This window comes from Nicotiana tabacum, chromosome 20, assembly GCF_000715075.1.
Source record: "Nicotiana tabacum cultivar K326 chromosome 20, ASM71507v2, whole genome shotgun sequence".
NCBI lineage: Eukaryota > Viridiplantae > Streptophyta > Magnoliopsida > Solanales > Solanaceae > Nicotiana > Nicotiana tabacum.
Genome location: NC_134099.1, coordinates 103,058,355 through 103,070,666, shown reverse-complemented (window position 1 = coordinate 103,070,666; position 12,312 = coordinate 103,058,355). Strand labels below are relative to the sequence as shown.

At 37.1% G+C, this 12,312-nt stretch overlaps 1 protein-coding gene across 1 annotated transcript; it reads left to right on the top strand.

The window, feature by feature from the left end:
- The first annotated feature begins 1,530 nt into the window (after window positions 1-1,530).
- On the top strand, window positions 1,531-11,612 carry LOC107790763 (WD repeat-containing protein PCN-like). Its single transcript, XM_016612725.2, has 11 exons — window positions 1,531-1,806; window positions 1,899-2,042; window positions 2,831-3,131; window positions 3,213-3,276; window positions 3,432-3,545; window positions 3,675-3,837; window positions 5,267-5,420; window positions 5,559-6,154; window positions 9,446-9,627; window positions 9,947-10,204; window positions 11,007-11,612. The coding sequence occupies exons 1-11, from the start codon at window positions 1,645-1,647 to the stop codon at window positions 11,320-11,322; spliced, it is 2,454 nt and encodes an 817-aa protein (XP_016468211.1). The 5' UTR covers window positions 1,531-1,644; the 3' UTR covers window positions 11,323-11,612.
- Window positions 11,613-12,312: the final 700 nt, after the last annotated feature.

The following is a 12,312-nucleotide window of genomic DNA, read 5'->3' as shown; positions in this document are numbered from 1 at the left end:
TTGCAGCAGCTTTGTTCTTGAGAGAGGTGGTGGCTAACACTTGAGAGAATATGTTTTTTAGATTTGCAAGTGTTGGTGAAATGAAATCCCTTGCCTCATGTTGATAATATGTGCGTGTGAGATCATCAAAGATGATGCAATAAAGTGTCCTTTAGTTTGGCCTTAGCAAGCTACAACTGTGTTGCTGTACTGCTGTCAGACGGTACATTACATCAACTTTTATAGCTGTAAAGTTGACTGTACGACGACCATGGGAATTGATCCCTGTCTGTTCCCTCTATTGTTCCCTTATCTGATTTTATTGAGAATTGAACCAGACATCTGACTAGTTACTCCGAACGCAAGGGAACTAATTGTATCAGGTTCCTTATCTGGTTCTCTCATGAAGTTTGTCAAACCATCAAAACAAAAGAGACATAACTTATCAAATATGATTTGTTGGACCCCATGCTCCAAGAAAGTTGAACGGTGCACTTGGTTGAATGCTAATTATTTATCCAAAGGAACATGGATCGATTCCCACTTAGTATTTCTTTTTTCAATGGTGCACTCATATTTTAGAAATCCTAAATCCGCATGTGTTTGTTAAGGATTATGAATCAACTTCCTCCATCAAAAGTTAAGAAGTCACAAAGGCACATGACCCTAAGGGATTGGTGAGATCCTACAAAATCATGAAGTAGTTCCTAGGTGGGTCGAATCCGAATAACATATATAAACACTTAAAATTTCTCCTTCAACGACAGAGATAATACTTTGTGATACTTAATATTGAGTAAGATTTTTTTATATATGAGAATTAATTGTATAATTTAAAATATTAGGATATTCATGCAATTGAGTCATATAATATGATTATTTAGAGTAAATTAGACTTAAGGGTCATTTTGCTATAGACATTATGAAAATATTCCCGGTATAAAGTGTTTGGTTGGAGAGAAAATTAGGAAAAATGATCCTTAATATACGCATACCTTGCTTGGTGTTATAAGAAAAAAAATAATTTCTCTATCATCAATGCAACTTTAATTGACGGTATTAATAAGTACTCATATTAAGTTATGTGCAAAATTATTATTATCTTAATGTGGAATAAAAAATTATTTAAAAACAAAAATGCCTCAAAGCAAGTATATCCTTACATGACGATTTCCTATATTATTATCCTTACATGGAATAAAAAATTTTCTTGTTATTATTCATTGTTTAAATAATCTTTACATCACAATTTTTACACAATTAGTGTAAAATAAAAAAAAGACTTGAGCATAGCATAACAGCACAAATTCAAATTAGTTGGGGAATGAGTTCGGAATACTTACTGAATACTTAAAAAGGAAAAAGGTACTGCAGAGCTAAAGCCAAGAAGGAACCCTAGTTCATATTGTCCTTTTCTTATAGTAGTAGTAAGTATTTTTTTTAGAGTGAAAATGGTCTAGGATCGATTGACTAACCCGTTTATGCCGGGCGGACCTTAAAAAAGCCCGAATTAATAATTAATTAATTCAGCTTAAACCCTCGTTCGTTCGAAAACCTAGCCCTCTTTTTGGCATCGCCTACATTTGAGCATGTCCTGCCCCCTCTTCGTAGCTGCACCTTTCCTCTGAAACTCGAGGAAAAGTACAACAATTTTAAGCTTCAGAGATGCTCGAAGTTTATAGAAGCAGCTCAGTTGAGTGGAAGCCTTCGCCGGTAGTAGCCCTAGCTACTAGTGCCGACGATTCTCAAGTCGCCGCAGCTCGAGAAGACGGCTCTCTTGAGATTTGGCTTGTTTCTCCTGGCTCTGTCGGCTGGCACTGTCAACTTGTACGACTATATATATTTGTCTATTTACTCCCTTTTTTTAGCTTTAAAATATGTGTGATTGAGCTTTTTTTGTTTTGTTTCTGGCTGTGTAGATTATACATGGAAATCCTAATTCTAGGGTTTCGTCGTTAGTGTGGTGTAAGTCGGGGTCGAGAAGGTTAGATGCAGGTCGGTTATTTTCGTCCAGCATTGATGGATCAGTTTACGAGTGGGATCTTTTCGATTTGACTCAGAAGGTACGTGTAATTGGGTAATAAGTGTATGCGTATATTGATTGATTGAATTGGAGGAACTACTTATGCTATAATATACTCGTCCAAGGGACCTTAAAAGGTATACATTATTTAGTAGTGCAATGAAATGGACCTGAATTGAGTTGACAAGGTAAACTTGTTGACTGCATTTTTTTGATGAACATAGAAAAGAAGGCAATCTGAAATACGACAAAAGAAGGAATTTTTGACATTTTATGGCAGTGATTGTCTTTATAGAATACTATGTTGATCTTATCTACTATTTCCTTTTCTCTCCATTATTCTACCTTTTTTAATATATAAATTAGTGGATTTTTGAAATGGTTGTTTGTTAAAAAGCTATGTTTAGCTTTCCTTTTGTGGGGTGGAGAGATTCCAAAGAGATGATATCCTCTATGATATTTTTCATTAATAAAAGGGCAGTCCGGTGCACTAAGCTTCCACTATGTGCGGGATCCGGGGAAGGGCTGGACCGCAAGGGTCTATTGTATGCAATCTTACCGAATAGTACTCGTCGGCAAGAATTTTGTTAAAAGCTTATAAGCTGCATATTGCTGTAATCTATTGCTTTTAGCTGCTATTGTCTTAGATACCATGCTCTTGCAGTGTCTTTTATGGATTTGGCATAAGAAAAATGCAGTCTTTTTGGCTGTATGATCGGAGACTCGGGTCTTCCCTGATCAATGCATTTCAAGATCCATTTTTCTTGCCTGTAGTTTTAGGGTTTGATTTCGACGGATCGAGTATGTTTTTTCTATGGTTGCTTGCAGGCTGTGCTAGATTCCATTGGTGTTTCAATATGGCAGATGGCTGTGGAACCATGCAATACTTCGCAGCTTCATCAAAATCTTCCAAGGCAGTATGAGAATGGCCATGTTAATCATACAAATGGTGTTAGTAGTGATAATGAGAGCACTGAAGGTGAAGATGATGATGACTCAGTTGTTCTTCACGAGGATGATGATAGTGAAAATGGTCAAATTGCATTTGCTTGTGACGATGGTTGCGTTCGAATCTACACTACTGATGAGAAGAATATGACTTACAAAAGATCATTGCCTAGGGTCAGTGGTGAGACAGCTGCCCCTGAGAGTCAAAGTGCAGATATCTGATTGTTGCTTTGGGTATTTTATAATTTTTGTGTAATTGCAGGGCGTATATTGAGCGTCACTTGGAGTTCTGATGCAAAGAGGATATTTTCTGGTAGTAGTGATGGGTACGTTCTATTTTGGAATTAACTATGTGCTACATTTACTTGTTGATTTCTGATGAAAAACTCAACAGAGGCAATAATGTCGGCTGAAGCATGACTGTCTATTCTTCATGGCGTGTCCGCTGTGAAAATTCTGAGAGGAGATTTTTCCTTTGCAGGTTTATAAGATGCTGGGATGCGAAGTTAGCATATGAAGTCTATAGGATAACTGTTGGACTTGGAGGTTTGGGTAGTGGATCTGAACTATGCATATGGTCATTGCTTGCGTTGAGGTGAATATCAAATTGGCAACCCTTCCCTTAGAAGTTTCAGAAAGAATGGGAACTCCTTTTTTTTCATCTTGTGTTATACTAAAATTTTCCGTTTTAATATTGCTTCAAACCTCATAATGCTGTTTGCAGATGTGGTACCCTGGTTAGTGCAGATAGTACTGGTAGCGTCCAGTTCTGGGACACCCATCATGGCACTCTTTTGCAGTCACATTCAAGTCATAAAGGTGACGTGAATGCTTTAGCAGCATCACCCAGCCATAGGAGGGTGTTCTCTGCTGGTTCTGATGGTCAGGTACATAAACACGCTCCCTATCCAAAGAAAATACTCTATTTAAGTTGTACATCTATTTGTGCTTATTCCTCTAGGTTCTCATTGAGCCCTTGCTTGTTTACCCAGATAAAAAATGAAGTCCCATTTTATGAAGTTAGTAGATGATGTTAATTGATGAAACTAGCAATGGTATCCGCCAGAAATTTGAACTATGGATAAGCATTTTAGGGATTAAGTGGTTTAGGATAAGTAGAAATAAGACAGAATATATGTATTTCAAGTTTAGCAAGCATACGAAGAGTGAAATTGAGGTGGAACTAGGCAGGATTGTGGTACCTAAATGCAGGCAATTCAAATATGTAGACCTCAATGCTTCAGGGGAGTGGTATAGCAAATGAAGATAAAACACAGAACTAAAATGGGATAATACATAAATTGCCTCCTAAACTTGTCCCTAATTATCAGTGCTTTGAGATGCTACAATTTTTTTTTTAAAACAGGCTCAATGGTTAACTATGAATAAATAAACAGGTTGTATGGTTTGTGATAGTAAAAGATAATATGTTCGAAGCATTTAAATTGTTAGTTGCTTATGTTGTTATACATGGGTTAAATCGCTTGTCTAAAAGACAAAAAAAGAAAATATGCTACAATTGGTTGTTGCTTGAGAGGCTTGACTTCCATATTTCCAGTATAAGTGCTTCCTGTGTTTTGTTTTGTTTTTTGCCAAAAAACTTGCACGTAAAACTTCATTTCCTTTTCTATTTCTTGTTATCTACCTTTTTCTAAAAAAATGATAAAGAAAAGTTAAAGCAAAAAGGCAAAGAATTGACGAATGACTAACATAGAGGTGCCTGCTATTTTATAAAAATGTATCTGTAATCTTCGTTGATCAACAATATTCTTTTTTTATGAAGTTGTTTCATTACTGGCATCATGAAGATGCAGAAAGTACAAAGGTAAATATGTTAGCTTCGTTACATGATATTGTAGATACTGGGAGCTAGCCACAACACCAAAAAATCTTATGAAGGCCTTTCATGACTATGGCTAGTCTACAGTTAGGGAACTAACAAAGCCTATGAAGATAGTAGTACTATTTACATGGAACTGGTTGGACCAACTAAACAGACTAAGCAGACATTTAGCTTTTTGGTGAGTGATTTCGAGTTGAAATTCCATCAAAACATCTGAGGTTTCTCTCATCCGAAGGCACCAAAAAGTACCTTTGTACTTAAATCTTTCGAGTTGATCGACAATATTCTTTCAGTCAATCTTGCTAAAATGAAGATATTACAGTATCAATCTTTTATTTAATTTGTTTTTCTTTAGATATTGTATATTCTCATCTCTTCTGATATCTTGCTTAAGACATTCTCAGCTATAATTGTTTTGAGAACACAATTTAAGTATGCTTTTATAGCTGCTAATTATTTGCTATTGTTTTTAGGTTATAATTTATAAGCTCTCAACCAGTGAGGTTGGGTCTAATGATGGAGATATTACTTCTGTAGACATGAAGAAATGGATTTATGTTGGTTATGTGAGGGCCCATACACATGATGTGAGGGCCTTGGCAGTTGCTGTACCCATTGCTCATGAAGGTCAGTTATTTAGTTTTGCCTCTCGTTCACTGAAATTGAAGTTGAAATATTTGCCTTGTTTTGATTTTGGACTTCAAGATATCCCTTCTTATCTGGGTTTTGTTATACTTAATTTTTAACCTTTCTTCTCCCTGACAGAGCCCATGGCTGAACATAAGGCAAAGAAGCAGCGTTCTGGGGAGAAGCCCCTTGATTTTAGTTACCATAAATGGGCACACTTGGGTGTACCGATGCTTATCTCAGGTGGTGATGACACTAAACTTTTTGCATACTCTGTAAAGGAATTCACCAGGTTTTCTCCGCATGACATTTGTCCTTCACCTCAGAGGCCACCTATACAACTTGCAGTAAATACAATCTTCAGTCAGGCTTCTTTACTCTTAGTCCAGGCTGCGTACTGGATAGATATTTTTTGTGTTCGTGTAAAAAAGGGAGTTGTGTCTGATAGCTGTGGCCAGTCTGGCGGGGCTGCGAGAACAGATCTTGTGGCTCGTGTTAAGTGCAAAACTTCGAGGAAGATCACATGCAGTGCAATTTCTCCTTCAGGTGTAATGTTTGCTTATTCCGACTATGTAAAACCCTGTCTTTTTGAACTTAAAAAGAGTGGTGCTAGCAAGAGTCCATGGACTGTCAGCCGAAGGCAGCTCCCTTCGGGACTGCCATTTGCCCATTCAATGGTTTTCAGTGCGGATTCTTCTCGAATGATGATAGCAGGGTGTGACAGAAACATCTATGTGAGTGATTCCGTTCTCCAGTTTATCTTCTCTAGTTTAAAGCATAAAGTGTGTTTGTCTTTGATAAAGTCAGGGTGAAGTTCTCAATGTATTTTGCATGTTGCTATCACTTTTGAGGAGTGAGTTGATGACAGCTTTTTCTGAGGTGTTACTCTGACTATGTTAGATGTAGTTTGTAGGTAGTAAGGTTCTTACTAAGGTTGGAACATTTTAGTTAAGAATCATGATTTTAGAACTATACTAACTTAAATACTCCTTCCATCCCAATTATGTGACACTCTTTCATTTGTAGTTAGTCCAAAAAAGAATGATACCTTTTTATATTTAGTAACATTTCACTTTAAATTTCTTCTTTTACCCCTAATCAGATGATTTTTAGCCATACAAATTTCTCTAGTTTGTTATAGACAATAAGTTTCAAAAGTCTTTCTTTTATTTCTTATAACTTTATGCCCAATCAAACACCTTCACATAAATTAGGACAGAGGGAGTAACTACAGTAGTCAGATTTTCTCCCGTTTGCATATTTTATGTCAATAATAGGGAGTGTGAACTTTTCTTGTGTGTGTTACTGGCACAATTTCGTCTTTGTGCTGACTCAGTATAGCTGTTCCCATCCTAACAATAGTCTATTCATATGATGGATGTGGAATGGATACAAATGATTCATAGCTGACCCATGAAGTATAGTAGATTGATCGATTAATTGAATTTATTGCTGTACAGCATACACGTGCAGATCCTTTTCCAATTTGTACACGGACAAGCAGATGTTAGCTTTATGTTGTGTGTGCATATGGAGATGCTTACTCCTACACATGCAATAATAAAAAGTTTTAAGTTGATTTTTGACCTAGTTTTCTTGTTTGGAGGATAAAGCTAATTCTTCACAAGGTAGGGGTAAGGTCTGCGTACACACTACCCTCCCCAGACCCCACATGTGGGATTACACTGGGTTTGTTGTTGTTGTTGGTTGATAAAGCTGATTGGATGCAACCTTATTTTGGTGCATCATATGCATTCAGGATTTTCTTATACCAAAAAATATTCATCATGTTTCATCTCTCCTCCTTTCCCCACACCGATAAAATAAAATAAAATAAAATAGAAAATTGTTTCTCTGAAGAGCCTTGGAGCGACAGTGAAGTTGTCTTCGTGTGGCTGATAGGTCATGGATTCGAGACGACGCTTGTGTTAGGGTAGGATGCCTACAATACACCCCTTTGAGGTGAGGCCCTTCCCGTACCTTGCGTGGACGTGGTAGTCTTCGTGCATCCTGCTGCCATGTTTTAGGAAATTGTTTCTCTAGTACTTAAACTCGTATTTGTTGAGTTTTCAGTGAGATGGTCACTAACTTTGTCCTGCTAGTGAATTTTAACCAGTATTGGGAAAAGTGCTCTCTGTCGCTTAAAGCGACGAAGCAGAGCGACGCAAGATGCCCTCGCTTTGACATGTCGAAGATGTGATATCACTGAAGCATGCGCTTCCAGTGATGAGGCGAAAAGCAACAAGCAATCGCTTTGTTGCTTCTTATTTCTGCCCTTTTACCTTTAAAAGGGAAATAGGAAATGAAAAGCCAGAAAGTTACCAGCTAATCAGAACCCAGAATTCATGCACCGACACTTCTCACATGACTCTGATCTATCAGCCAGGTGCTTCTTTCTCTTTCTCATCTTCTTCTTCTTCCTTCTCCCCCTCTTCCACTTTTTCTTCTTTGAAGTTTCACTGCTACAGAATCAGGCTCTGATGCTTCGCTCTTCTTATAGCTTCACTGTGGCAGTGCTGCAAACCCTGTATTAGGGCTCTGAAGAAGAAGTGCAAAAGCATTGCATCACTTCTTCTTTGTGTCTTTGCTGTTAACTGAAGATCATAAAGGGTTTAAAGCTTCATTTTTCTTCTTATTGCAAAACTGCTATATTTTTCTTGTTATAATTGTTTTAAAACAGAGAACAGAGTCTGTTTTTCACTCTATTTGAATTGAACAGAGTATGTGAAGCAGACTTCTTATAAAATGCCTATTAGTTTGTCGTCCCTTTTTTATTTTTAGCTTGTCTGAAAATGGTAAATTTTTTTTAAAGCAAGTTGCTTTTGTATTTTACCCTCTTTTTAATAGTGATGTGAAAATGGTAAAAACTGATTTTAGCAACTTTTGTCTGCATTCTACTACCTTTTCTTATAAATTTATAACAATTTAAAACTATCGTGAGTAGGATTCTTTCTTGGGATAAAATTTAGGAATACGATCATGGTCAAATGGTGATTTTCTTAGCCTATTGGCTGGTGGACTTTGTTTTTGAATGATTTCGTTTGAGTTTGCCTTTTCTTTTTATTTTTAGCATGTTGAGATTATGCTTGTTATGTGTGAGGGTTATGTGAGGACTTGTATAACATGTACTTGTTGAGTATTGTTCTTGCATTTATAATGATTTCCTGATTATATATGTGTATGCTGCAACTTTGTTATTTCTTCAAAAAGTGCACTCACGTATTGCTTCTTGCTTAAAGCCCCACACCGTTTTTGGCGCTTTTGTATTTGAAAACACTAAGATGAACCAACTGTAATTTCTCCCAGTAAAAATGATCCATTTCTCACAAACATGTTTAATCTAATGGGAATTACTCCATAGTACGTGGGACAAAAATTTTCCTACTTTTTGTTGTATAATAAGGGAAAAACAGTGACACATGCCTCCCTCCTGAACCATATCTCTTTGTCATCAGCCCCCCTTACCTCACCAGAATCACCACCGCCAATCTACATATGGGGAAGATGTGAAGAGGAGTTGCTGGAAAGTTAGCGAAACAGAAAGGAAGTTGGGAAACTGGGATCATATGATAGAGGAAAGAAGAGGGTTAAGGGAGTGGGGAAATGAAGAGAAGATTGCCAGTGAGAGGAGAAATGGTGAGGGGATTGATGGAAATGGCGAGGGGATTGTAGGATGCCTATGACAAGGGAGGAGAGAGCCGGGCTGTGGCTGGTGCTGGTGCGGAGTGATTATTGACCTTTTTGCTTTAATTGAGGATGTCATATTTGCCTTGAATACTGTTGTCGACTGTAATGTCCCTCATGTAGACATCAGATGTCGGAGTTAATTTTTTTTTTTTTTCAAAGATGGGGGAGTTAATGTATATTGTAAATTTGGATCAATATTAATAGGAGAATGCAGGGTGGAGACAATAGTTAATCGATAATAAGAAGTATCAATGTAGAGTGTCAATCCTATAGTAGTCGTAGTTGAGATATAATTGTGATGTTTTTCTTTAGTCTCTGAAGCTTGTCTTCTTTTCTAGGTGGTTGATGCCGTAAGCTTGGAACTAGGTCACATTTTCTCACCTCGTCGTCAAGAGCATTACGAAGAATTTCCACCAAATGAACCTTCCATTACCAAAATGTTCACTAGTGTCGATGGGCAGTGGTTAGCTGCTGTCAACTGCTTTGGAGATGTGTATATATTTAATCTTGAGACACAGAGGTATGGGACCTCCTCTCTTACATGTATCTAGTATCTTATCTATCTTCATTTTTGCCCATTGTGGTTTACTTTTTGTGTATTTTCCAGTAAACTTCTAGGTACACTACATGATAAATAGGCATATTTTTAGAATGAGAATTCTTCCCATTTCTTGCGCATTGAAACGATGAACACTTAATTCCCTGTGTTGTGTGGTTATCCTTTGAGTGAAACTCCCATTTGCCACTTGATAACTTTCACTGTCAAGTCAGTTCAATATTTTTTGGAGGACCTTCATCATATTTCCTTTTGGGGGCACTGACTAAATATTGTGGAACAGGCAACATTGGTTTATATCAAGATTGAATGGTTCTTCTGTTACAGCGGGTGGTTTTACTCCTCGAAATAGCAATGTGCTTATTGTATCCACATCTTCGAACCAAGTATATGCCTTTGATGTTGAAGCTAAGCAACTAGGAGAATGGTCCAACCGGAATACATTCTCCCTGCCGAGAAGATTTCAAGAATTTCCTGGAGAAGTTATTGGCCTTTCTTTTGCTCCTGCTAATTCATCATCTGTGATCGTCTACAGTGCAAGGTGTGTTTTGCTGTTTTTGTCAAAGCTGTTTTTGAGTTTTTGTTTGTCTTTGTCTTCTGCTGTCTTTTCTAGCTGTATTCTTTTTGGTGACACTTTAGGTTTGCTTTAATGTGCATCAAAGATTTTGGTAACATTTTGTTAAGAGAATGGTGATTACATGAAATACAAGTTGGTCTCGTAATTGGAGCCAAGTACTGAAGTAATGGGCTTTCTTAGCTAGGCTGTTCATTTTATATGTTTGGATACAAAGATTTTGCTTTTGATGCATCTAGGCACATCAGCACACAGTAGTAGTAGTCAGCATGTGTATGATGTGCTGCAGATTGCTGTGGTTCAGTCATTATAGCTGAGATTGTTTAGAGCAATTTATTTGCTGAGAGCTAGTTTTTTTTTGCTGTGTTAAGAAATTTAATTTCTTATCCAACCTAATTGCTGGCTCAGGATATTCTTAGAAGCGTTCAGTTGAACCCCAACTTAATCCGAAGGAACTGCATGTGGCTTTAATATTCATGGAAAGTTGAAATGCCTGAGCAGTGTATGCTTCAGTATGTGTACCTTGCTATGGCCCAATAAAGTTGAAATGCCTGAGCAGTGTATGCTTCAGTATGTGTACCTTGCTATGGCCCAATGGAAATTTCTTTGACCATGCCCTAGTCCTGTTTCCTGCATATTCCTTCTCAGTTTGTTTGATCTTTCTCGAGTTCTTTATCTGGTTAACTTTGAGAAACCTAATTACGTTATCTCAGTGCTTTAGTTCCAATAAATGTCACATGAGAAACACTTTTATGGCTTTATTCTGTAGGGCGATGTGCTTGATTGACTTTGGGTTGCCAGTTGGTGATGATGACGATACCGACTTAGCTAATGGTCAAGATTTAGCTTTGAAGAAGCTACATGGTACTCCTGCAAATGGGACCTTAAAGCGCAAGCCAATAGGGAATGACTTAGATATGAAACAAAATGGTAGAAAGAATTTTGAATTCTGTGCATTCAGGGATCCTGTTTTGTTTGTTGGACATCTTTCAAGAACTTCCACCTTGATCATAGACAAACCCTGGATTCAAGTGGTTAAAACGCTTGATGCATTACCTGTTCACAGACGTATTTTTGGGACATAAGTCTTTGTCACAGTTTTTGTTACAGCTTTACTAGGAAACGTTTCGTGGGGTGTATTCAACCCCTTTCACTCACAGATTCTTCTTTGTTTGTTGGAGTTCGGGTTGGGAAAAAGTTGAAATCAACTCTCAAGTTCAATATAGCTTCACTTCATCTGCAGGAGTTCTCCATACCTGTAAATATAACTTATGAGCTTTACTAATGTCCATTAGTCTGTTCAGATATTGATTAATGTTTTCCTGTATAACATTTTTTTCTAAGTTTCTGTATCAAGCAGTTTTGCCTCATTAAACATACGTTTTGATCCACAATGTTTAAGTTTCTTTCTTCTAGTGTACTTCCCGCTCTTACTCAAGTTATATAAGATTTGTTTTTACAGAAAGGGTCTGATATTTCCCTCTACTATGATTAATTGTTTAAAGTTATTCCCCGTTATACTATTGGGCTATGAAATTCTCTGCCGTCTTACTATCCTAACAAATCTATCCTTAATTAGACGGAGGTGACATGTGGCACCCATCTGTGGCCTTTTTACATTTGGGCACATATTAAGCGTCCCGTTCCACGAAACCCATAACACGTAATCCATTTTATCTTATTTTAAAGTATTTTTTAATATTGGATAATCTCCTTGACCATCCGAAATTTCTCTTGGATTCCCAAGCTCAATCACCATTTTCCAAAAATAATTTATTTCACTATGTAAAACCATTCTCATCAAAATCCATCAATCTGTTTTCTTTCTTTTCATCCATCATCACAAATACCACCATTTTCATGACCAAATCTATATATTCCAATTCCAATACAAAGAAAATCCAAACCGCTAATGATAGTAGATCGCAATTTAATACTCAATCAACTAGTGTTTACCAGAGATTGCAATTTTTTGGTTATGTAAATGGTGGAATTTGGTCATCTAATTTAATCACCGTGCAACTCACCAAACCCACCGTTCAGTTTTTCTTTTTCTTCATCCCATCATCTTAAAA

What these genes read in the sequence shown, in the direction of transcription:
- LOC107790763 (XM_016612725.2), top strand. Translation starts at nt 1,645, where the DNA reads ATGCTCGAAGTTTATAGAAGCAGCTCAGTTGAGTGGAAGCCTTCGCCG. An exon ending in ATCATTGCCTAGGGTCAGTG is followed by an intron (nt 3,132 to 3,212) that starts GTGAGACAGCTG and finishes GTGTAATTGCAG; the next exon opens with GGCGTATATTGAGCGTCACT. An exon ending in GGTGTGACAGAAACATCTAT is followed by an intron (nt 6,155 to 9,445) that starts GTGAGTGATTCC and finishes CTTCTTTTCTAG; the next exon opens with GTGGTTGATGCCGTAAGCTT.